General features: G+C 28.6%; 1 protein-coding gene across 1 annotated transcript in view; it reads left to right on the top strand.

Annotated features, from left to right (window-relative positions):
• LOC117169914 (MAM domain-containing glycosylphosphatidylinositol anchor protein 1) overlaps positions 1-27,302 on the top strand; it is a 388,199-nt gene that overhangs the window by 302,309 nt on the left and 58,588 nt on the right. Inside the window, exon 8 of the mRNA XM_033356424.1 lies at positions 2,614-2,886. Within this exon, the coding sequence (XP_033212315.1) occupies positions 2,614-2,886 (273 nt within the window). The remainder of the gene's footprint in view (positions 1-2,613; positions 2,887-27,302) is intronic.

The following is a 27,302-nucleotide window of genomic DNA, read 5'->3' as shown; positions in this document are numbered from 1 at the left end:
AGAATCTCACATGATTTTGCTACTTTAAAAAAAATAGACTATTTGGAATTTATTAAATGAGTCCGACCGCTTGGCCTCTGATCTATTTAGTTGACGTGATTTTAAATACTTTTTCGAATCAAGTCTTCCTTAGAGTCTTTCAATTAAAAGCGTCGTTAAATTTTCATTGCTTCTTCAGTTTATCCATTTCTTGAATTCCATTAAGCTCTTAGAATCCAAGCACGTTCGAGTCTTTTATGATAATCTGCGCTAAAGCAATTTTTGAAATATAATTAGAATTTTACTCTTTTATCAAGTTTTAATATATTTGATCATATCTGACTAAAATTATTATAATACAGAGAAACAATAGAAGGCATGGCTCTCGCGGTTTGTTCGATTTTGAGTTAATTTTTTTGTTCATTCAGGAAACATAAAATTGTAAATATCTTTGAACTGAGGGGAAGGTATCACGTGCGTTTAGAGAAAATTGAAACGAAAAGTTTTAATTTTTTAATGATTTAGAGGAGTTTAGAATGTGTTGGTACTTTCAGTTTTACTTATTCTTGTTATAAAAACTTAGAATTTACAAAGCATGCTACAGTTGAAGAGAAAAATTATCCTCTGCAACCGTTTTTCAGTAAGAATGATTGATGTTAATTTTTTTACTAATCCCCAGGGACAAATATCACTCTCATATTTTTATTTTGCATGGGAATAAATCGATATAAAAAAATTCTGTGGAAAAGAGAGTAGTCACTTTTCTGTAGTTTCACTTCAGCCACTTTTTTTACAAAACAAATAACGTGCAGTTGAAACTCCCGCCAAAACAAAATACTAAAAGTTCTATCCTATACCCTGAATCTTTTTATATTGTGAACCGCATGCTATTTTCTTATATCCAATTTTTAATTTATCCTGAACTTTATTTTGTACTTGCATAGTTTTTTTCCATTTTATTTTTCTAATATTTGTATTAAAAAAATGAAATTGGACAAAATAGAATATTTTTTTCATAACTTTCCGGAAATTGATGGCATATTTTTTCGGGAAAAATATTCTTTGCGACTTTACTTTATAAAAGTTTTAAAAATAAATCCTTTTATAACTAAAATCACTAAAAAGTAATTTTTTAAAGAAAAATAATAAATAAGTTAAATAAGTTTTAAGTATATATTATATGTTATTTATATTATTTATTGTCTTTAAGAGTTCTATAATATTAATCTAAAGTTATACTATAGAAATTTCAAATCTCACAAGGTTTTAGTTTTAAATTAAAATAATAAAATTGTCAGGAAGATTTCCATTTTAAATTTCACAAAATTTTATATCAAAAGCCTTGATAGTCAGTATTAAATTTAATAATTTTAGATTTAAATAAAAAGCAATTTTGAATGAAGAAGCTTAAAATGTTGCACTCTCAAACATTGGAATCATATTTTAGCAATCTGCTTTTGTATCATTTTTTTTAATATTAAATTTTCAATGTAATTGAAAGATATTTTAGCAGAGTGTTTCAAAAAAGAATAATAATTCTGAAGAAGTGTTGAAGATCAAGTATTTTTAAATTTAAACATTAAAAATTGTGAAAAATGTCTTCAATTTTGAATTATTACAATTTGTTGTGTCACAAGTTGTTGTGTCTAAATAATAACCATTCCAAATTATAGTATATCTGAAGCTTTACGACTTAGAAAGATTCAATTTAGTTTTCAATTAAGAATTTATTTTGGAACACTTTCAATTACAAGTAATACAATTTCAATTCCTTCATATTTTAAATGATAAATTTGAAACGAAAGCCATTCATGTTTTAACGTTTTGGAATTGTCCTCTTTTCAAACTTTTAATAAAAAATCATCCAATTTCGAGATTCTTCAATTTAAAATACAATTGCTGGATATTGAATGCGTCGTTTTTAAAACATTACCTGATCTAAAATAATTTGAATTGGAACGTTTTCAATTCATAATCGTTAAAAATATTTTTACAAAATTTCAGAGGCTTTCAATTAAAAATTATTAATTATTGCTTAAAAAATGTTTAAGACATAATATTTGGAAATTTATTTAATCGTCGGTTTTTAAATTGTTCACATTTTTAAAATTAGAAAATATATGCACACATCCCTGCATTTTTTTTTTATTAAACACAAAAATGTCTTTCTCACACTGCAATTGGCTATGTAGGAAAAAACTATGGGTTTCAAGAAGAGAGTATATCTTTATCTATTATTATAAATGATAAGTTAATGTCTCAGAACTAAGACAGTTACTATTATTATTTTGGGCCAGTAACCATCTTCATCCTGAAATATTAATTTATAATTTATAATAATAGAAAAAGATATACTCTATTTGCGAAAACGCTTTGTACAGTACAGTGGGTGCAAGTAAAATTATACATTGCAATTTTAGCTTCATTAGTTATATTTTTACTTCTGTTTATGGACTCTATCTTCCGAAAAAATTTCTACTCTCGTTCATGCGCCTGGAACCGGGAGAAATCACGAATTTTGACTAAGAGAACAAAAAAATCCGAAAGGCGTGATAATATTTTCTCTTTCAAAAAATACCTAAACTATAACACATTGATTTATCTACTATTAAAAATAAATTTTTTATATTGCAGATAATCCAGATGCGGATATTGAAACAAAATTAGTGAATGGCGAGGCAACAGGCTCGCGAAAAATGGAGGTGCAAATCGGAGGTGCTGTCACATTAGAATGCGATGGAGGATGTTGGGGACATGGTCCAGACATGGATCCTGTTGGAGGCCCAGGACCCCTCGCCCTCAATCGAGTTGTTTATCAAGATGCAGGCGAATATAAATGCGTTGCACCCGATCCTAAAATGCAAAACACGTGGCGGGCTCAACTGCCTTATTACATTAAAGTCACAGGTGAGTTTTTAATTCCTCTTGAATCAATTAAAACAGAACAATTAAACTGGGAATCCCATTTAAGTATCTCCCATTTAAATCGTTCCGAAAATTAATGCGTTGGCCGTTTTGTGATGAGAGGAGCTGTGGAAAGATATGCTCAGTCAAGCGTGAGGAATAGTAGGAGGGCTGCTTTCTGAGCGTATTAGTTGCATCAGGTTGCGTCATGCCTCAAAATCCAACAAAGATTGTTAATGCAACCCTGTCTGTTTACGTTCAGGAAGATTTTGGATGTTGTTTTAGATTGAAGTGAAGGCCATTTAGGACCATGTCCGAAACCGCACTTAAATGGGATTTTCGGTATACTTGGCACTGATTTTTATCTTAAATCAAGCCTTATATTGTGAAGCAGTCTAGGATAGGTCCTGGGTTAATGACCAAATATGTCAAAAAATAATAAAAAATAATAACTCAAAATAATAACTATTTTGACAATTATATTATTAATAGTAATATGTTGTATTTAAAAAAGCTGAAAAAATAAATTAAAAACTGAGATCGACGAAAGGAGTGGCAAGCGACTTTCATGCAAAATTGCAAACTACGCGTACAAAAGAACATTATAGAAAAATTCATAAAGGCTTATAATAATTTTTATTTAATGAAATAATTACAACTATATAAAAATCATTTTTAATCCCTATACAATAAAATAAATTAAATTTATTCTCTAAACTTCTATATAAATTCCTTCAATTAACAAAAATTAAATCTTTAAAATAGTTTGCAAGTTCTATAAAATGCCTTGATTCTTGTAAAGTTCTTTTAAATTCTTTCAAATTTTTGAAATGCCTACCAAATGCTTTTACATACCTTAACGTTTTGAAATCTCTTGAAATTCTTTCGAATGGCAAAAATCCTTTAAAATGAGTAGAATTTATTTAACATCCATTCGATTTCCTAGAAATCTTTGAAATCATTTTAAATCTTTATGATCCTTGAGTGATCAATAAAATTGTTTTAATCTTGTGAAATTTCTTCAAAGTTCGTTTTATTTATTTTATTTTACAAAGTTCTTTATAACTCCTTTGAAATCGAGCTAAAAATCTTTGGAAACCTACGCAATGCTTAAAAGTCCTCTCATTTTTTTTAGTATTTCTTAAAATTCTTTGAAATCTGTTAAAATAGTCTTAAATATCTAAAATATTTAAAAATCCTTTAAATCCTTAAAAATGATTGGAGGTCCTATACAACAAATTCTGAGTGATTCTTTGAAATACCTTGAAATGTTTGCAAACCCTGATATATTTTTGAAATCTTTAAAATCCTTTGAATCTTATGAAATTTCTTGAAATACCTGAAAATCCCGTTAAATTAAATTCAATTAAATTAATGTTCCAAGCTTCTCTAGACATCCCTCAAAATCAAGCTTTAACTCTTTGAAAACCCTAGAAAAATCTTTGAAATCCCCTGTAATTTTCTAAATGTCTTGAAAGTCTATGGAATCTACTAAAATAGCTTAAAATCTCTCAAATCTTCTAAAGTTCGAAAAATCCTATGAAATAATCCCTGGAAATCTTTCACATATTTAGAAGTGTAATAAAAATCCCTAAAATCTTTGAAAGTTCCATAAAATCTTTTTAATCTTTTGAAATTCTTTACAATGCCTCAAAACCCTTGCAGTTTCATCTACTTTCTAAGGTTCTCTAGCAATCTCTCAAATTCGAGCTGTAAATTTTTTTTTTTAATTAATACAAAATTCTTTAAAATATCTCTAAATTTTCGAAATCTGTTAACTTTATTTCGAATGTATTAATATATATCAAAATCCTATAAATCCTTTGCAATACAATGAGGTCCGATAAACTCTCCTAAGCCTTGTGAAATTCTTTTAATCATCATTAAATTTTTGGAAATCCCAGAAAATTTGTTTAATTCCTTGAAATTTTTTAAATCTTTTGAAAATCTTTGAAGGAATCTTTTGAAGTGACTTAAAATATTTAAAAATCCTATAAGTCCTTCGAAACAAAATAAGAAATTTGCGCATCCTTTGAAATAATTCGAAGTGCTAGACAATTGTTTAAATGTAGCGAAATCCTTTAAAATACCTTCAAATCTTTTACAAGTCCTTTAAAGTCCTCTGACATTCATTGAACATTTTTAAATCGCTTGAATTTCTTAAATAATCTTCATTAGCAATTTAAAATCTCTCAAATCCTTTAGAATTTTATATGTGTCTTCATATCCTTTAAAGCTGCTGAGATCATCAGTAATACCTTAAAATAATTTCTATATTGCGCCTTTAAAACTAATTTTCTGTAAGGATTTTTCTAGAATCGCGAAAAATGGCACGAAATTCATTTTATCAAAATTATTATAGGCATATACTGAATTTCCTATAATATTTTTTCGTAAGGTTGTAAAGATCATAAAATTAAATCAGCAAACCGATGAGCAGTTTTAAAATTCTGAAAAAAGTGTTAAACTATAAGCGTTTACAAAAAAAGTATGTAACGTGCTCTATCAAAAATCATTTCTCTAGCAAAAAAAAATAAAACATTTTTACGATCTTAGGAATTAATATATATTGTCAGTCATTTCTCATATAAAAAAGCAATAATTTTTTTTGCGATAAAAGATAAAAACTTTTAAAAAATTAATTTATCTATAGTTTTTTCGAACTTTTTCTTATTACCGCTGCAACGATTTCAGCGATAGAGAAATTCGCTTTCAAAATTTGAAACAGTAGAATAGTAAAGAACGCTATCTTCGAATCACAGAAAAAACAGAAGATAAACTTGAAATCGATTTCCTATGATAGATTCGCTGCAACAAATCTTAACTTTATAGAATAAACTGTAACCAAATATTAACCAATTATCGGCGCAAAGTAGAATGCGCCTTATTCAGTTCAATAATTTCTTTTAATGTTTCATGCCGCGTGCTTTCAGATTAGTTCCTTTTTTTGTAATTTTGGATATTGAGTGTTTCGCTTTAAAGAAAAATAGCAAGTACAACATGCAAATAATTAAATATCTTTCATCAAAATTGGTCAAAATGTGGTTAGTATATTATAATTTTCAATTGGAAAAATAGTTTATAACCTATTCATTCTCAACTTACTGAATATAACAGCATACTTACTTCTGGCTTCGATGTTCACATTTATTTACTTTTCAATTGAAGATTTCGCAAAGTACTATTTAGATATATTTATTAGGTATTCATTTCGCGCTCTCACACCGAGACATAAGCTTTGTAGTCTAAAATTGACTATAGCTTTTTATCATATATACAAGAATAATTTAAAAAGAGTATATATTCTTAAGCTAATAGGGCCTCCATCTTACATTAAGAATATATTCTTGGTGCCTATTTAAGTTGCAAATATCCTTCAACTTATTAGAAAATTCTTAAAATTAGAATATCGTTTTTTCAGTATAATTAAAACTCAACTTTTTTTCCAAAAATGGCAAGAAGCGTTCGTAAGAAAAAGTTCCATCGCAAAAACAGTTCTAAATAATTGTTTTTTTCATAAGAATAAACAGTTTTTATTCATTAAAAACATTGTTTTTTATTTGAAATATTATCATAAATAATATTACTTTAATTTTAAAAATCATAGAAAAACAATTTTTTTAGATCTTATTTTTGACACAACGATCAGAAGGTGTTTTGCGATTTCCGGATCAAGATGTTTATAAAAAAACAATGATTCATTACAGATTAATTGGTATTTGATCACTCAAAATGCATTACATTGGTATAACAAAAATTAAAAAAATAATTTTATGTTGACGCTGAATTAGGCCTTTTAAAGTAAATTTCTAGTCTGGAAATTCATGTCAGTTTTATGTCGATTTTGTATAAAAGCAAGTGAGGTGCGTCTGCAAGTAAAAAAAGTATGATTCTTAGCGGGGAATGGTGCGTTAAAAACTCTTTATGCTGACGATTTGATGGGACAAAGCGGTATCGGAAAACGAGAGACGTATGCGATTTTAGTGTGTCGAAGCACGTGGTATTTACTCTCGATTTAGACCGAAGGAAATGTCGATCTGAATTTCCATCATGAAAAAGTAATTTCCCTACGCGAATAGAACCGCCGAGGGCTTGACGTAGGACGGAATCCCCATTTCAAGGAAGCTTAATTTTTCCGGATCGGCGGGCTACATTCCTAGCTTCCTTATCCTGTGAGTATTTCATTTAGGATAGGTAAGACGAAGAAGACGAGCACGCATGGGATAATTGAAAACGTTAGTCTCAAACTTCATTGGAAACCAATTGCGATATTGAAACAAATTGTCATTTTTTTACCAGTAAAATTATTGATATTATCATTTACGATGTATAGAAACATTTTTAGAAACAAAAAATAATTTTCGAGACTTGAATATGCGTTTTTGTTGGTTGAAAATCAATTTTGTAAACTAAAAATTTAACTGTTTTAGATGAAGATTCCTCATTTGACTTCAAAATTCCACTCTGCTTGAAAATGTAACATTTGTTGATCGCAAAGTTCACTGTTACTTTCTTTGTTTGAGAATTAATCTTTTGTGGTTAAATTTTTTATTATTGATTTGGAAATCTCATTAATTAGTTGAAAATTCAACAATTTTTTTACAAATTAATTCTTTTTTATTTAAAATTCGACAATTTTGATAGTAGGTCATTCTTTCTGGTTAAAAATTCAACGGTTTTCTTCAAAATTCGTCTTTAGGGGTTACAAATTCCAATATTTAGTTAAAAATTGACTGTTTTGTGGAAAATTTATATTCTTCGTTTGAAAATGTAATAAGTTAGCGAAAAAAATTTTCTTTTTTGACGGAAAAATGTTCCTGGGTTTTACATTCAACTCTTTTGTAAGAAATTTTTCTTTTTGTTTTATGAAAATTAACGTTTTGGTAGAAATTTTGTCTCTTTGGTTAAAATGTCAACTATATTTGTTAAAAGTTTATTCTTTTTATTTGAAGAATTTATTATTATATTTTTGATTAAAAAATTTACCATTTGTTTTTAACTTTACTTGTTTAGTTGAATATTCAACATTTCTGTTGAAAAGTAATTGTTTTTGGCTGATAATTAAAACTTTTTATTTGAAATTTGTCTGTTTGGGTTGAAAATTCAAGTAATTTAGTTGAAAATTAAACGATTTGTTTAAAAAATAACTTTTGCTTGAAAATTCATAATGGCGGGCTAGAAATTTAAAGTTTTTGTAGAAAATTCGCATTTTTAGCATAAAAATTCCACAGTTTGGTTGAGATTTTTTCCCTTTTCACTGAAGAATCTGTTTCATTTAAAAAAGCATTTATTGGTAAAAAAATTATTATTTAATAATTTTACTATTCTGTTTAAAACTGATCTTTTTTAGATAGAAATTCATTTATTTTGTTATTAACTAAATAATTTGGTTGAAAAGTTGTTTGTTGTGGTTGCAAATTCAACTATTTCCTGAAAAATTCATTTTCTGGGGCTAAAAATTCAACTGTTTTTCCAAAAATTAGCTTTTATGGTTTAAAAATGAGAGTGGTGGATTTATATTTTTACTCAAAATTATTCATTAGTTTAAAATACTACTCTTTTTGTAGAAAATTCACCTCTTTTGTTACAAATTTCATCTATTTTGTTGAAAATCGTACTATTTTTGTTTCAAAGTTATGTATTTTTGGTTGAAATGTCTACTATTATATTTTTGGATAACAATGTTATTGATTGGTAAATATTTCGCTTATTTGGTTGAAAATTCAGCATTCCGTTAAAAAATTCATTCTGTTTAAAAAATTCAACTCTTTTGGTAGATATTTCATCTTTTTTATTTAAAAATTCAATTCTTCGGTTGAAAATGCATCCTTTTGTTTACAAATTTAAATATTTGGTTCAACTTGATTTTTTCTGGTTAAAAATTTAAAAACATACATGAAAATTTACCTTTTTTAGTTGGGACTTGAACTATTTCTTGAAAATTCAATGGTTCATGAAACATTTGCTGAATTTAAAGAAACTCTTTTAGAAAGAAAATAATTAATTTCCAGAGAAATAGTGAATGAGAGCCTAATGTAGGCAAATTGTATTTTTTTACCTACCCTGAAATTCAAAATTGCCTTTTATGTTCTTTGTTTTGGAAGTATTGTCTCGATCATGACTAACTTACGACTTTCAAAAAAAGTAGAACACTTTCCATTCGAAGGATATAAATATAAATTCATAAATTTATTGCTAACGCAAATATTTTGTAAAATTGTTGTGTTTGCTCATTTTTATATATTAAAACATTAAGTTGTGTAAGGATTAATTTTGAACCCGCAAAAGTGGATCATTTTGATCTGAAATTGATAATCCGGACAATATGCAATGGTTAGTCATCCCGGCATTTACTGCAACATAACAATTGAAAGTATTCTGTTCTAATCCAAGGTTTTTATTCAATTTTCATGAAATTTAATTAACAATGCTCTTGGGAATTTATCTGTAATTTTTTTTTGATCGCTCCCAATGTATATGTATCAAAATGCAATATCACATAAAAGTATATTGCAAATTCTCCATTACTGTAACTCTTCCAGTTAAATCGGAAGCTCGAAACTTCCAATCGCTGATCACGACATTCGATTTAAATTAAACTCGGATCCTGAGAGATTTAAAAAACAGATCAGCCGTAAATTTTTGATTCAAATTGCCAATCGCTCTTTCTCTCTCTCTCTCGCTGTCTCTTGAACATTCTTCCTTCTACACTCTTTCTTTTTCTTTATCGTCGTTTTTAAAACGGCAACATCCAGTTTCGTTTCGACGTTCACCTCTGTAATTACCCTGCCAGGGATTTTATGAGACATTTTCTTGAATAGTCGGCTTTCGTAAAGCTTTACCTCGTCACTGCGAGCTGGCTCAATGAAAAGGAAATACGGGCAAGAGAGACCATGCATGGCAGGCTGGGATTAGACGGTACCAATCTTTTAATGAAAAGGTACGCGAAATCTTTAGCCTTTTCCATTACAGGAAGAGAAGTATTCATCCAGTGCAACAATAAGCAAACAGGTTCCTTGCAGATCATTTGTTCAAAGCAGATATGCTTCCATAAGAAGAAAAGCTTCCACAGTTTATCCTTTCAGAACGTTAGTTTGGATAATTAATGAACATTAAAAAGGCCGTTCGTAAATTACGTAATGCCGTTTTTTGGTGGGAAGGGGGTTCAGGTAAATGTTATGAAATGTTGCGTGGGGGGGGGGGGCTGAATCGTTACTTTTACGTAACTTTTAATACTTATAACTGTTGCATACAAATTTGTTTATGAATGACCCTACAACGGAAAGACACTCCTTCACACAATCGATTTTTTAAGATTTCGTTTTTAACAAAAGAGTTGGCTTCTTAAAATTAAATTTCATGACAAATGAAAATCCTCGAGACTATTTTCCAAAATAAGAATGTTGTGTTCACCCGGTCACAGAGATTTTCTTATTGAAGAAGACCATTCATCAGAAGCGTTTATTAAAAAAATACTTTTCATTAAAAACTATTTCGATCATTAAAATGTTTTATCGATGCAAAGTAGGTAACGAATATTAATCTAGTTAGTGAATGTATTTACAAGGAGAGTTTTTGTTATCATAGTTTGGTAATTTTGCAAATTTTACAGCAATACGCAATATTATTTCTATATAGAACGTTAAAGTTTAGTAATTATTCAATTGAAAATTGAAATAATGTTATAAAGTATTATGATTTTCTTATCATTCATTCTGTATAATAATATCCATAAAAACAGAGTTCTTTCACCATTTTTGAAATAACTAGTACTCGTAAAATCATTTAACATTTTTTAAGTTTCTCCTGTCGTGCTAAAATATTTAAAAGTATTCAAAGGGATTTTAGAGGATTTCTGAATAATTCAAAGATTTTTAAAGTATTACACGAGATATTATAAAATTTGAAAAGATTTCAGTCATTTCAAAAAGTGAGGGATTTCAAAGGTTTTTGAAAGACTTCAAAATATTTTCGAAGACTTTAAGGTATTTGCAAGGATTTTGTAATGTTTAAATTATTTAAAAAGTCCCGTAGGACTTTTAAAATTGTCCCTATTTCAAAGAATTGAATTTGTTTTTTAGAGTCTAATGGATTTTCAAGGTATTTGAACGGAACTCATCAGATTTTTATGGTCTTTTAGTGATTTTATGTGACATTAAAGGCTCTGCGTGAAGTATATTAATGATTTTACCAGGATCTTAAAGGATTTTAGAAGAGTTAAAAATATTTCAACAAAGGATTTTTAATACTTTTAAAGAATATCATCAGCTTTAAGGTATCTTCACGGTATTTACACGGATTTTATAATATTTTAATGCAGTTTCAAAGAATTTCGAATATTTGTAGCTTTTTTTAATACTGGAAGGCATTTTAACAGATTTGGATTTGTTTGTAGATTTTCAACAATTCTTAAGATTCTAGGTAATTTAGCAAGATTTCAAGGAATTTAAGGACATTTTGAAAAAACGCTATGTGTTTAAAAGATTTTATGATATTTTGAAAGGAATATCATCAGATAAGATGTAACTTTATGGGATTTTAGGGATTTTCTAGTATTTTAAAAGAATTTAAAGAATTTTTCCATGAGATATAAGGGATTCCAAAGCACTTCAAACTAGATTTAAAGGTCTTTTTTAATACTTCGATATATTTATAAAGATTTTTAAAAGATTTTTTAAAAGATTCTAGGGCATTAAGAAAATGTTATCGATTCGAGCAAATTTTTTTTCCAGAATTTTTGAAATTCTTAGTATTAAAAATCATTCGAAATTGTTTTAAGTTTATGGGGTTTTGGACTATCCATTACATACATCCTTATATTTGCTGATCCATCTTTTTATATTTGACGCCCAATTAAATGGGAAGTAAAAATATCTAAAACCTTTAGGAAAGGATTTCGATCTTCCAAATTATTGTTAAAAATGTAACATGTACAAATTTCATAAAATAGTTGAGAAAATGGCTTAACCTTGTTTCATGTTGCATTTTAGTAGCATTCAAAACTCAAAATGTATAATCAATATTAAATGATTGGAGATATGTGCTAGTAATTAAAATAAATTTAAAATAATTAAGTTTCTTATTTATATTTTAATACTGAAAGATATATAGATTTTCATGCGTTTTAATTTCCGATAAGTGTATGAACCCCTATTGATTGAAGGAATCAAAGAGAATTTTTATTTTTCAACAAACTCTTTTAGGATACCATATTAGGTAAGTCTGGAAAGTATACGACGTTGTGGTGTACCAGGGGTAAGAGTGAATTCTGGTTAATCGAGATGATATTCCTTTCACTGTTCTCTCCTCTGGACGCCACAACCTTCTTCCAGAGATCCTCAAATTTTTGGAAGCACTCCTCAAAGTCACTTTTCAAAATAGCAAACAACTACTTCGTCGCATTGTATTTTATTTTCCACTCGGGGAAATTTCCTCTTGTGTCAAAAGGAAGTTTCTTGACGCAAATGGAAGTTCCTTTTAAACTTAAGATTAAGAGAATATTCATTTCTCTCAAAAAGAATTTTTTTGCTGCAAACATTATCCTTTTGCGACAAACTACACGTAATCTTGCCGAGAAATAATTCCGCTTGTGTAAAAAAGAATTCTAATGTGGTTCGAAACCTAAACAGGCAAGAGGGCGGTAATTTTGTTTCAAGACAACTTTTTCTCTGAGTGTCTTTACGTCTTAAAATTGTTTTCCTTTTAGATAATACTTCAATTTGAGAAACAGTCAGAAATTATAGGGCGCCAGATTAGGACTTTATGGGGGGTTCCAAGGTGGAGTGTAGTCGCATTTCACCATAAATTGCTGAATGAGCTGCGCTACATGGGCAGGTGTGTTTTAGTGCTGAAGGACCTTTTCGCGTCCTTTTGGACTCATCCCAATTCTTGGTTCGAAATTTCCGAAACAATAGTTCGGTGCATTCCGTCATCCTAAAAATCGTCACGCACCTAGCTAGACGTTTACGTAACTGCTTAGTCTAGCCGACAAGAGATGACCGAGAAATGGACAAGAATAAGAATGATTCTCGTTTTAATATTTTAATTATCATCTCGTCTCGATTAAATGAGATTATCCAATGACAAGCGAGGACGATCCAAAACTAAATTATATACAATTATTTGTGTTTTTTGTGGAAGCACAATAATGCTGAAAATCATCCAAAAACAGAAAGATGAATAAAAATTTACTATCAAAAATTAAAATATATTCTGTTGGGCTGAAAATTGCATAAGCTTTTAAGCAACGTAATATCACATCTTTTAAAATATTAAATCTACAGGATTTACAAAATCATTCCCAATCCCAGTGTGAAAGATATTTGAAAGTGACATTGCGCTAGTTTATATGAGGATTTTACTAAAAAAAATTGAAACATTATTTAATTTTAATTTAGCCTTAATAACATGTTAAATAGAACCACAAATGAAAATAAAACCTCCGACTGTGGACAATGATTTTTTTTCGAGCTCTGAAGCACTTAATTGTCAAAAATTAAATATATAACTTAAAATATAATGAATATAACTCAACTTATATTCAGTCGCTTACATCAAATACTATTTGATATTCGGGAGTTTAACTGTGCTTTGCTTCAGCAAGAATCTAAAATATTTAAGAATTAAATTTAAATTTATTTTCATGAAAATTTACCTTGTTGGTTTTCTTTAACTTTTTTCAATTAAAAATTAAAAAATAATATTTCATTCAAGTATCAAATGTTACAATTTTGATTAAAAAATAATTTTTTCCAACTGATATATCAACTGCTTGGTTGAAAGTTTAACGATTTGATTAGAAATGCATTTTTTTTAAAGATTCATCATTTCAGTTGAAAATTGATCTCTAAGGCTTTTTAAAATGAAAATTCAACTATTATATTTTTGCTTAGAAGTTGATACTTTTTAGTTTCCATATTTAAAAAATTCAAATATTAATTTGTTTGTTAAAAAGTTATCCTTTTAGAAAATCATTCTTCATTGTTTAGAAATATGATTGACATTTTCTTATTTTCTTTCTTGGCTGACATTTTTTTTTTAAATTAAACTATTGTATCAAAAATCCGTCTTACTGGTTAGAAAATTCATCTCGTTTTGCATGAATGTCATAATTTTCTGTTAAAAATGCAACTAGCCGTTAAAAAACTAATTCTCCACGGTTTATAATTAAACTTTTCGTTGAAAATTCGCATTTTCGGCTTTCAGTTAAAAGTGCGTCTTCTTGCCTAAAAATTGTATCGATGTTATTGAAAATTTGTTCATTTTTTAACTGAAAATTAGTTCATTCTATTAAAAAATTGATTATGCAATGAAATGCATAAATTTGGTTAAAAATGCGTTCTTTGTGGTAGAAAACTAATCCTCCTGCTTAGAAATTCAACTGTCTGATTGAAAAATGATACATTTTGTTGAAAATTCGCCCTTTTTATAAAAGGCACTGTTTTTTATTTAGAATCAAAATCTTTTTCGTTTGCATTCTGAACTATTACATTTTTCTTGACAGCTTGTTAAGGTCAAAATACTGCTTTTAAAATCGCGGATATTGAGTAGCACATATAAAGTTATAGTTTTAAATTAAAGTTAAAAAACATTAACCTGTTCAAAATTAAACCTTTTTTTGAATTCGCACATTATTTCTTAGATAATTTGACATTCCTAAAAATTTCACGTAAAAGTACGCACAAATTAAAAAATAATAATAATGAAGGGAGATCCACATCACTTCAAAAAAAGTTCTAGTTAAAGTTACCAGGCACGCCTGTTTTAAAAATTTCTATTTATTTTAATACGAAATTATGGTTATTATGACTAAAAAGTCTAGTTAATAAACTCTGGTTGATTTTTTCTGGTAAAAATTATTCTGTTTAATATTTCTGGTAACTCATGTCATTTTGCTAATGTGTCAATTGATGTTTTGGCGTAAATTTCCAACTCTCGAACAATCGCGATTTGTTAATCGTATTTTCAGTTATATAAGTATAAATAATTATAGTGAATCGTGAATTTAGTTGTGTTATGAAGAAGAAATTGCGCGGTATCTGTTTAAACTCCAGTGCCACAAAAGTACTTTCGAACCAAACACATATTTTTCGGGTGTGTTTGTAAAATATTCTCTAAAATATTAACATTGTAGACTATAAATAAAGTATATATATATACAATTGAGCCGTTTATCTTACATTGAAAACGATGTCCTAAGGTCAGTGAACTAAGTTAGATTGTTCAAGATCACTTGCGCTCTGCACAATAATCTTTTACGTAATAGAAAACCTTCTCTTCTTCCAAGTGCTCTTGAGAACTGTCAGGAAACTTGGGTTTCGCATTTCTCAAAGATTCGCTCGTGGGTCAAGTGAGTTATTGGAAATCGGAAAGTAGCCTTGCAACCAAGTCGACATGCTACACGGAATAAAACGTTAAACCCGGAGTTAAACTTTCAACTTTTTAAAGTTTTGAAGTTTGTTTTATCTCACGGAAAATACTGGGTTTAAATTAGTAAAGAAACCTAAATTGAATTAAATCGCTGAGAACAAATTTTAATACAGTAAGTTTAAAAGGCCTTATTCCATTCGAATCAAATGTGTATTCGCAGATCGACTCATAAGCAATACTGTGTTTTTTGAAATTGTGTTAAACCCCAAGGAATATTTATTTTTATTTGTGAATGTAAATTCGCCATAGTCAGTATATCTTTTCCAAGCTCTGCATTCGAGTATTAAAGTTTAATTCGTGCAGTTAATTAACAGAAGGTTTACGCGGAACATAAAACCTGATGCTTGCGGATGGAACCACGTCCGGGGAATTAGAGTGTTCGATAAAAGTGCTAGCACGTTAACAAGTGTATGACAACGGGTGATGGTAAAATTCCGTTTGCAATAAAACTTCCAACTAACACAACGAATAGTAGAAATCGACTCACTCGCTTGGGGACAATTTTATTGATGTTGCAATTTACGTTTGTGAATTTTCAAAATCATTTTGATAAATCAACTGAGCATCAAGCGGATAAAACAGATTAAATTCATTTTTTGAAAAAAATGACTCACGCATGTTTTTATTATTTTCAGGAATCGAGAAATTTGATTATTGACCCTTGGCTTACAAAAAAGATTGTATTCATTTAAAATCTAGACTTAAGAAACTTGAAAGTTTTGAAATATATAAATTAAAATTCTTTTATTTTGTGCAGAAGTGTTCAATATGCTATAAAAACTGTTTCTCAATTCTGCAATGTGCTTTGGTCCACATTTGGATAAAAATTTTCCACCATAAGATTTGGTGTGTATCTAATTGTTGATACTTATTATAGTTAAATTTTTGAATGATTCCCTACTGCTTGGTCCTAATTTATTTTATAATAAGACTTTTATTGAAATTTAGGTTATTAAGTTACTAATCGGGAATTTCAAGGGTTGCCTTTCTAAATTTGTTAAATTTCCAATTTGCTAGAAAAAAAAGCAGATGTACTAATTTCTTTTTGCAAACTAACTAGAATTATGCCTAAAATTGCCTTAAAATCTGCCGGATTCGTTTTTTACATATATGGAAATCTTTTCTAATCTTTTTGATATGTTTTTAAATATTCTTGTTGAATAAATTTTGTTGCATAAAAAATCATTAAAAATGGTGCCAGGAATCTTAGGAGAATTTCTCTCTTTTTGTGAAATCATTGAAAATTCATTTAAAACGTGTGTCAATTTTTCAAACTTTAAAATTAATGTTTTAAAATAAAATTCAAATCATTTAAGTTTTTTACCCATAATTTAATTTCTCACATCTCTTTGAATAATGCTTAGAAGCATTCAGAAATAAATTGTCTCATAAAATAAAAGTATTTATTTTAAAATTTTGATTTACTTAATGGTTGAGAAAATTCGGAATCTTCGTTAATAGATTAATATATCATAATAACCATATTTAATATGGTCAAGTTTAAAGAACAGAATTGATAACTTTATCATTAAAGGATCATTCCCGATTTAAATTTTCTTCTTTAGAAATAAATTTTTAGAGTAGAAATTTCTCATTTAGAATTTGCGATTTACAAAATTCCGGAAAATTCAGATGAATAAACTGAAAACAGCCACTTAGAAACTTAAGCACGCAGCATGCAACCAATCAGGTAGTCAAAAACAATTAGTTTGAGATTTTCAAGAATTTTGTTTCGTAAATTTTGTTGGATCTATTAATTTTCATAATGTTTTTGTGTGTTTTATATGTGTATGGGAAATATAAAATGTAATGTATAGGTTTAAATCGTAATTTTGTAAATATCAAGGTAAACATCACATCAATGAGAAAAATTTTCGGACTTGGGATAATTGTAAATTAGAGTAGTATTGACTTTTCTGAATACACTAGGAAATCCTTAATGATTGTTAGAAGATAAAGCTAGTAAATATTACATAATATCTTTCGGAATTGAATTTCAGAATATATCCGGAGAGAAATCATCTGTAAAATAAGCGCCTTTTCAGGAGCGGAACTAAGCCCTTTGAGGCATCTATCAAAGGGATTAAAAATACCAGACCTTAATTCCTTTCAGTAGCAGGCTCTTAATTAATTCATTCATTTATACATGTTAGGCTCCTAACTCGAAAATACCCAACATGGGTTTTAAATGCACGCATCTAGGAGCGGTCATTTCTATATGCCCCGAATTAGAGACAGCGTGTTTCCGGGAAAAAATAAAACTTTCCTTTTGTGATAAGAAATGGCATTTTTATTAAGGACGATAAAATTACTATTACGTAGTCTTAAAAAAGGTTTTTTATAGTTGGCACGAGACTTAAACTAAGTCTCTCTGTAACTTATTTTATTCTATGAAAATTTATATTTTTTAAATTAATAAGTTTCTCTGGCATTTCTAACCTCTACCAAATTTAGTATTTTTCATAAGCAATTAAAACCCTTTAATAACACAAAAATTATTTTTAAAGCATAATGAAAATTTAACTAACTCCACCAAAATTTAAAGGAGAGAAAATTTTTCCAGTTTACCTTCTTCAACTATGTGTCCTTGTTACCTTAAATCCTTACGAAAATCTAATCATTGTCTTTGAGTATTCTGAATTATTTTCACGTTATTTTTCTTTGATTTAATTTTCTTATACTTGCATGATTCAATTTTTTTCTTTATACTGCACAGGGCTAACTTTAAAATACATTTTTGTAATTAGTGGGTGTTTTTTTAAGTTTTTAAAATAATTTGTTTCAAACTGCAACACTTATTAATGGAGTGTGAACTTGATGTTAAGAAATATCAAAATATTATTCAAGCTTATATTATTTTGACAAATCTAGTTTTTCTCCTAGATTTTTGTACTCTGAAATTTTTTTTGTGTAGATTTTTGTACTCAAATACAAATTGATAAAGAATTGCCTTATTGCATCAGATTCTTCAAACAAATTTTGGTGAAATTTTCTAAAAACTTCTGTTTTTTTCAAGCAATTTTTTGAAAACCATAACTAAAGATAAATCAAATCTTCTACAAACCTTGAAGCAGAAAATTTGATAAGAATATTTTATCTAAGGCAAAATTAATTCTAATGAAACTTAATGCTATCAGTTATATTTTTGCTTTTTTAATTCAGTTTTAAAATATGCAATCTCAATTTCCTTAAGGGAATTCCTTGCCAAACCTGTAACCGACTACGAACTTTATCGTATACACAGGTCAAATTCATCCCATATCCTAGCAATCAGTAGTTGGTACCCTAGCCGACTTTACCACATATCCTAGTCAAAGTATCAAATCAAAACAATGAAGAGAAAATATTATCCGATCTAACTTGAAAAAAGTGTTATCTTCGACCCACTTTGATGTGTATGAGACGAATGTGTGCATTTTGTGAATTTGGCATGGAGTTTCCCAAATGTAACCTAAATAACTCTCGAATGCAGTGTGCTAACCAAGCCGTGGGGAAGAAAATAGGCTCTGATGTCAGTGTTATGTATGACAGACGTGTAGTATTTTTTAAGTTAATAAACTCTCTGAAAGGTATAAAATATGTCGCCTTTAATATAGTTGTCCAGTAGTGAAAATATTTTTGCAATAAATTTTGCTCTACTGCTATTCAGTCAGTGGCAGGTAAACGAAGTGAAATGAGTTATTGGGATTCTGGCTGGGGCGGCAATCATATCAGAGGTTGAAGGTCCTTGTTGGGATGACCATTGAAGGGTGGCTACTGGCTGTAATCATCGGGACACCCCGAGGGATGAACGACGAAACAGAGCTTTCGGAGTCAATGGCTCTCTGTTGCGCCTGCTCCCTTGCGACTGGATCTCCGTCAAGCGGGATTATCTTTTTTGTCATTCTTGTCACGTGTATCTTTTCCTCGACACCCTTCTACTTCTTCCTTTATCTCCACTGCGGCCTGAGCCTCCGGATCAATATCCGATTAATTTTCCTTCAAATTACACGAAACTTCCGCAGACAGCATACTTTTAACAGAACTAGGACTGAAGCTATTATTTAAACTATTTCACGCTATTTGATACTTTTTTGTACATGGCCGTCAGTCAGGAAAAATCTGATAATCAAGGAGAAGTCAAGGAGTTTTGTTGGTCAGGGAAAGTTAGTCGGGGAATTTCTATAAAAGTAACTTAAAGTAAAATGAAGGATTGAGAATTTGATATCTTTAAATATTATTGGTCAGGGAAAATGACAAATTTCTCAGGAAAAATGTATTAATTATATGTTGAAAATTCAAAATTTTTTTTTAGAAAGTCGTCCTTTTTGGTTCTAAATTCAAGTTTTTTGTTAAAGATTGAAGTATTATGGTAGAAAATTAAATTTTTGTTGAAAATTCACACTTTGGTCATGAAATCTTGAATAAAATCATTCATTTTCGAAAATTCGCCTTTTTGGGTAACCACTACATTATTTTAGTAGATTTTTGATATTTTGTTGATAAAATGACAACTGTTTGGTTCAAAATTAATCTTTTTAATTTTATTTGAAAATTAATTTCTTTTGTCAAAAGTCGAATTATTTTGTTTAAAATTCGTCTTTTTTGGTAGAAAACTAATCTTCTGGAATGAAACATTCCTATTTTTCTGGTTAAAAACGCAAATGTTTGGAGGAAGAGAAAATTTTTGGTTGAAAATTAATATTTTAAGGTGGAAAATTCAACTTTATTACAGAAAATTAGTCTTTTGCTTTTAAAGTTCAACAATTTAGAGATTTTTTTTTCTTTTTTGACTGAAAAATCGTTATTTTTGAAAAATTTTACTTTTTGATTGAAAAATTCATTATTTTAGTTAAAAGTTCATCTCTTTGGTCGAAAATTGGATTATTTTGTTTAAAATTCATTTTTTTGTGTGAAAAATAAAATTTTCATTCAAAATTTAATTTTGCCATTTTTGGTTGATAATTGATCTTTTCTTTGAAAATGTAATTATTTTGTTAAAAAATTCACTCTTTGGTTGAAGATTAGCCTGATAGAAAATTTGATTATTTGGTTAAAAATTAATCTATTATGCTGGATATGCAACTATTTAGTTGTAAATGCAAGTGTTTTGTTAAAGGTTAATATTTTTGTTGTTGTAAATTCATCTTTCTTCATTGAAAATTAACGCTTTTGTGGAAATTTTTTATTTTCAGGTTTAAAAAGTCAACTGTTTTGATGGTAGAAAATTGAAGGGATTGATTACAAATTCAAACATTTGATAGAAAATTGAATTTTTTGTAGAAAATTACAGTAGTTTGTTAAAAATTCAGCTTTTTTGTCGAAAATTCAATTGGTTTCTTTAATTTTCTTCGTGATCAGAGTGGTCACTGATCAGAAAAACCGGGAATTAGCCAACAATTTTAAGCACTGGCAAAAAGTCGAGAAATCATAGCTGGCATTTTTTCTAAACTAGCGATTTTTCAGATTTATTTGTATTTTCAATTCTAAAATCTACTATTTGATTGAAAATTGAATTATTTTGTAAAAAATGTAAGTAGTTTGTTTTAAAATTTAACTATTTTGCTTAAAAGTAATCCTTGTTAATACGAAATTCATCTTTTTCTTGCGAAGTTCATCCTTTAGTAGAGAATTCATCTTTTTTGTTGACACTTCATCTTTTATTATTGAAAATTAATTTTATTAATTGACAATTCTAATATAAAATTTTTGGTTTATAATTAATCTCGTATAGTAAGCAATCCTCTATTTTACTGAAATATGAATAATTTTGTTAAAAAATCCACTAATTTCTTAAACAGTCATCTGCTTTAGTCAAGAGTTATCTCTTTTTATTCGAAAAGTCTAATATATTTTTTTTATCCAGAATTCATATATTTTTATTACAGATTCTACTGTCTCGTTGAAAATTAAAGTATTTTCTTCAAAAGTCATCTTGTTTGGTCGATAATTTAACAAATATTTGTCTTTTTAAGTAGATAACACAGAACCACAAAAAATGTGTGAAGGGTTCCTTAAACGAGACCAAGTGGATTATATGTTATTGAAGTCGCTGAAATCGAATCTGAAACCGGTTTTTCCCCATCACGTCAGCGTTTTTTTTCTAGCCTTAAAAAACATCTTCAAAATATAAATATATAACTCAATAACTAATAAATAAACTCAATAAATAAATATATAGCTCAATATCCTTGAGATTAATAACCGGTAACCCTAAAAGCCATAAACTCAAAATTTATAGTCTCAAACTTATAAATCTCAAATCCCAGTAGACTACAAACCCAAAATGCAGCAAAAAACAAAAAATCTTACACGTATATTTGAAACCTTAATTTCGTAGAGTTTTAGCTTTATAATTCCAAACGTTCTCCTCTTTATAACCTCAAAAGCCATAATCTCCATAACGCTGAAGTGTATCCTAAGAAAATCGCATGTCTCAATATAACTTCGAATCCTGTAGAATTCAATTTCATAACTACACATCCCCATAACTCCATACAAATCAATACCTCAAAACTCCACTACCCCAAAAGTTCAAAATCCTGTAACCCATAAACCCGATAGCCGCATAACCTAGAAACGTCATAATCTTATACTCCATAACCGTAAGAACAAAAATACTTACAAGTGAGTCTTCAAAAGCCTGTAATCTCAGAAAGCTACAATCAAAACTTATACTCCAGACAAAATTCTTGGTTTGCAGAAAGTTTTAAGCAAATATTTTATCTTATTTCTCATCAACTTTGGGTCTCCAAAACTAAAATTCGAATACTCAATAAGGTCAAGATTTCCTACATCGTAATGACTACATTTAGCGATACCCAGGAACAACGGCGTGGACGCAGCAGGCTTCTGTTCCCTTTGGGGTGCTTGATTTACGTGAGGCCCCTCGCTTCTCACAATTCTCAAAGAGCTTTATTTAACCTTATTTGTCATAAAATTTGGGTCTCCAAAACTAGAATTCAAATAATCAATAAGGTCAAGATTTCCTGATTTGTAATAACCTACATGAGCGATACCCAGGAACAACGACGAGGACGTAGCAGGCTTCTGTTACCTTTGGGGTGCTTGATTTACGTGAATCCCCTAGCCTCTGACGATTCGGGGTGCTTGATTTGCGCGAGTCCCCTCACCTCTCACAACTCTCATGAGTTTTGAGGTTATTCATTTTGAGTTTATGGCTTTTAGGGTTATAGGTTATCGATCTCAAGGTTATTGAGCTATGACTGTATAGTGTTGAATAATTATTAATATAAATTCTTAAATTTCTTTAAACTATTGAAAACTTAAATTTTTATTTTTTTTTTTAATTTTAGTAACACTATTTTGGTACTATTTAAAAAAATGACACTAATATCTCCATTTTCTTAATTTGCAACTGTTTTTTTACTTTACTTTTAAATATATTTTCAAACTTTTTTGGTAAACTGGGAAAAATATCATACATCCGCGATCTAAAAAATCTCAATTTCAAACATTTAATGATTTTGATCTTTTAAATATAACATCCGACTCGTTACTACTGACGTCCAAACTAAATAGTTATGTAAGTGCTCTCTGAGTTAAATGGATATATTCAAGAAAAACTATTTGCGCCAAAAAGTTTTGTATGAGAATACATTTTCAATAATGCAAGTACCCCTCTTTGGTAAAACGCATGTGCTCTTTCTGATTTTGCAAGAAAAAATGGAGTATTTAAACGATTTCTATTGACAAATGAACTTGCGGATTTTTCTGGAAGCCAATCCCAGCTAAGAAGTACGCAACGTCGCTTGCTTAGTGTTGCGCTGTGAAGTAATCGAGCTTTCGGCCCTCAATACAACAAGAGAAATCCGCAAAAGCTTTGCATGGCATGCCGAATTTAACCGATGTCGCTTGCGCATTTCTTCGCTTGGACATCTTTGCTCGATTCGATACATTTGCAACTTGAGACTTTACGTACAGCAAATTTTGGCACACGTGGTGTTTTGATTTTGCACCAAGCAGCGTGCACGGCCACTTTTGCCAGACAAAAGATTAGCAAATACTTTACATATATTTTTCCCTCGTATTTCGTGAAGTATACGTTCCATACATTCTTATATTGCATTTGATCCATTTTCTTAATGTTTGGAATTTTGAACATTCATTTTTCATTATAAATAATAAACAATTATAATGCTAACCATGATAGTCGCAGGCGCATCTTATTCTCACCATTCCATTGATATAAAAAACTCATTTTTAGAAAAAATTTCGCTTACCTATGTTTTTCCGTTGTAGGGCAGATTAATCAATATGTAAAATCTAGCCCATATTAGGGCGTTTTTATTAATACTTTACACAGAATACTTGAACGGACGGGAAGTAGATCAATTAAATTCGAGGTTTGAGCCGGAGCTCCACGGTCGAATTGATAATCGGATCATGCATAATTCCATATATTATTATTTGATTCACGATGAAAAATAAATACGCATTTGATAGTGATAACGAACTGACGAGTATGAAATTGTTATGCAGAATCACATTGGACAGGTGTATAACGCTTTCCATTCCCAGCAGACCAGCTCGTTTTCACTCGAAGCACTTGTCATACGGTGCATGCACAGAATTAACCACAACGGCCGAAAACGTAGTTTACGATCAAATAATAACTTCATAGCCTTCATTGAATTTCGTGATTTGAAAATAAATTTTACTTATCTATTCACCCGCTTCACAACCCAGTTTTTATATCTTCTTTTTCGCATATGATTCATGCATCGGAAACCAAGTGAAATAAAATATTCTCAGTTTCGAACAGTAAATTTCTTTTTTCCTTATAAATTTCCTCATTCACAAATAAATTGTGCAGATTATCGAATGACTATCTCTCCAAAAAATTGTGTGATGGCTGTTTTCAGTTTTTCCATTAAATTTGATGAAAAACTGTAAATTGCAATTTCCAAATGAGTAATTCTGTTTTAAAAATTTATTTCCAGAAGAGAAAATTTAAATTTAAAATCATTCTTCAACAATATAGGCAACAAATTAGTTCCTAACTTTTTAAATAAATGTTTTCAAATGCCAATGGGATTCTACTTATAAACTCTAAGCTATATATATTAAATGTTGTTATACGTATTTATCTATTAATAGAGATTACGAATTTTCGGCACCATCATAATTTTGTTTCATAATCATATTTATTTTTATATGTTTCTAAAAACTATTTACAAAAGAGAAAAATTAAATTGTTAATCTTTTTAATATTGGAAAATAATTGGGTTGTTAAGATTTTTCTACCACACTATAATTTTTAATTTCTTCACATTTTCAAAGAGACGAGAAAAATTAAATTATGGACAAAACCTGGTGACGCAAATGAGATTCCTAAAATAGTTAAAAATAATAAAGGATTTATTTTAAAAGATTTAATTTAAGCGTTCAAGATTTCAAAATATGTAAATAAAGAATATAAAATATTTCAAGACTTTTTTTTAAAGGAATCTTGCAGGATTTAAAAAAATTTTAGCAAAAATTTCAATGATTGAGAAGATAAAAAAATTTTAAATGTAGATTTCTGTAAATTTCGAAAAAGAAGCTTTTAAAATTTTTAAAAAGATTTCAAGGAATTAGAAAAATTCTATTAAGATTCTTGAGAAAATTTACTTTGTTTTGTTTTGAACATTAAATTTAAGACAATATTTGGAAACACTTAAAACATTTCAAATAATTTTCTAAGATTCTGAAAAAGAATTGAAATCATTTCAAAGCAAAAGTGAAAGATTTGAAAGCATTTCGAATAATTGGTCAAAATGCTGAAAAAGAATAAAGAAAATTTTAAAGCAAACATTGTTTAATTTTGCAAAATAAGAAAATTTTATAAAAAATTTGATTTACTACAAGAAATGGTTAAAAGTTTTTCAAATATTCCAAAATAATTTTAAACTCAAAAAGATTTCGAACCAAAAATTTAAAACAAAAATATAGATTTTTTAAGATTTAGAGCAAAAACTTTAGAAGCTTTTTAAATTGTTCAAAGTTTTCAAGAAAATAAAGAAATTTTTTCGCATTTCTGTCAAAATTTTGTATGATTTTTTTATTTTAAGACAATATTTAATAAAATTTAAAAAGATTCTCGAAGATTCTGAATATTCTCAGAAAAAATTTCGGGATATTTTAGTGCGATTTAAAAAAATTTTCAGAATTTATTTAAAACTTTACGATAAATTCAAATCATTTTTAAAGATATTCAGGAGCTTTAAAAAAATTTGAAAGCAATCAAAAATTTGAACGTTCAAGGAAACAAAAAATTCTTAATTCTAAAAAATGCAATTCAATTTAAAAGATATATTAGATAACCTTAAAGCAAATAAACAAAGAGGCTCAACAAATATTTATGTAGGATTCAAAATTCTTATTTCGTATTAAAAAGGAATGATTTTTTCAAATTATAATTCATGTAAAATTTGTTCTTACGTGATTGAAAAATATTTTGTGGTGATCCTTAAGGTAAAAAAGTATTTCATTAATCTTGAGAATACAAATACTCATTTAAATTTTGTGTGTACAACAGATATGAGGATTCACAAGATTTCTAAAGATTTCACAAATTTATAAGACATCTTTTGCTTTTGAAATTTTTTAAAAAATTGTTGACGCTCCTAAAGTGTTTTGAAATAATTTAAATGATTTTAATTAATTCCAAACGGTCTCAAGGGATTTGAGATCAATTTAAGATATGCAAAACAATGTTAAGCGAATTTTTAAGGGTTAAAACGTTTTTAAGCGTCTTTAAATAATTTCCTAGGGATTAAGATGGAATTTGTATGTATCATTCGATGGTAAAAATTAAGGAACAAGTATTTCACTCTTGAATCAAACAAATTGTTATGGATTTTTTACAATTATTCTAAAATTAATGAAACTTTTTTTTAAACTGACAGAAATTTTATTCAAAATGGAAATTATTTTTTTTTAACAGGTCGTGGGAATTCTTGCTCTTTTAGCTGATTCAAACAAAATGAAAAATGACCTAGGCTTTCCTTGAAATTTTGTCTTATTTGAAATATAATTATGCTGGATATTAAAAATATTTCAAATTGCTTGAGAGTTTTCCCATGATTTTTATGAATTTAAATAATTTCTAAAATACCTCAATCGATTTAGAGAGATTTTGACAATTTAGTAAAAGTTTTCAATAGGTTTCAAAAAATTTCTCGGGATATTAAAAAAATTTTTAAGGTTTCATGGGCTGCGAAAATATTTTAAAATATTTTTTGAGATCCTAAAGTATTTAAAAAGATTTAAGATCTATGATGGATCACAATTTTTTTCAAAATATTTGATTTTAAGAAATTTTATATGGTTACAAAAAAAATGTATAGGATGTATTTAATAGTCGCGCTCCTAACGCGCGTTTGTTGGCTAGGTAATCTGAGAAAATGGGAGTATTTTTGACAGAGGCATTTCTTGGGCGTGAAATTATTTGTAAGGCATTAATTTTTCGAAAGGTAGCACCGCATTAGGCTAAGCATGAATTATGAAGGCACTGCGGTGAGGAAACAAATTGATTTATGATCGTCGCGTTGCTCTGTGCATATCTAATATCCCTGGCACTATTCTTTAGCTGACGAGAAGATTCGATTAATTTGCATGGTTGCTCGCCATAATGTGATGATAATGGCAGCTTTGGTGACAATCTTTTGCTTGAAACTTACTCACACTAATGAAAACATCGAGGTATTAAAGTTAAAATCCTCTTATCAAACAGGTAAAGTCCTCGACTTAAAAAGAACATCCTCGCATTTAAAGTTAAATCCTTACATTATTATATCTACGTGGGGAACCTACACTAGAGTGGCCCAAAAAAATAATTTTTTTGTCTAACTTCCCTATATTCGTTTATTTGGTGTAAAAGTAATTTCACCATTTTTTCTGAATTCAAAAAATGTTCTTTTCTTGGAGCAAGGCCTATAAACATTACGCAGTATTAATTATTCTGTTTGTGTTTGTGAAAATAATGAATGAGGAACGTAACCACAAAA

Source organism: Belonocnema kinseyi, chromosome 3 (genome assembly GCF_010883055.1).
Source record: "Belonocnema kinseyi isolate 2016_QV_RU_SX_M_011 chromosome 3, B_treatae_v1, whole genome shotgun sequence".
NCBI lineage: Eukaryota > Metazoa > Arthropoda > Insecta > Hymenoptera > Cynipidae > Belonocnema > Belonocnema kinseyi.
This window is presented reverse-complemented; position numbering and strand designations above follow the sequence as displayed.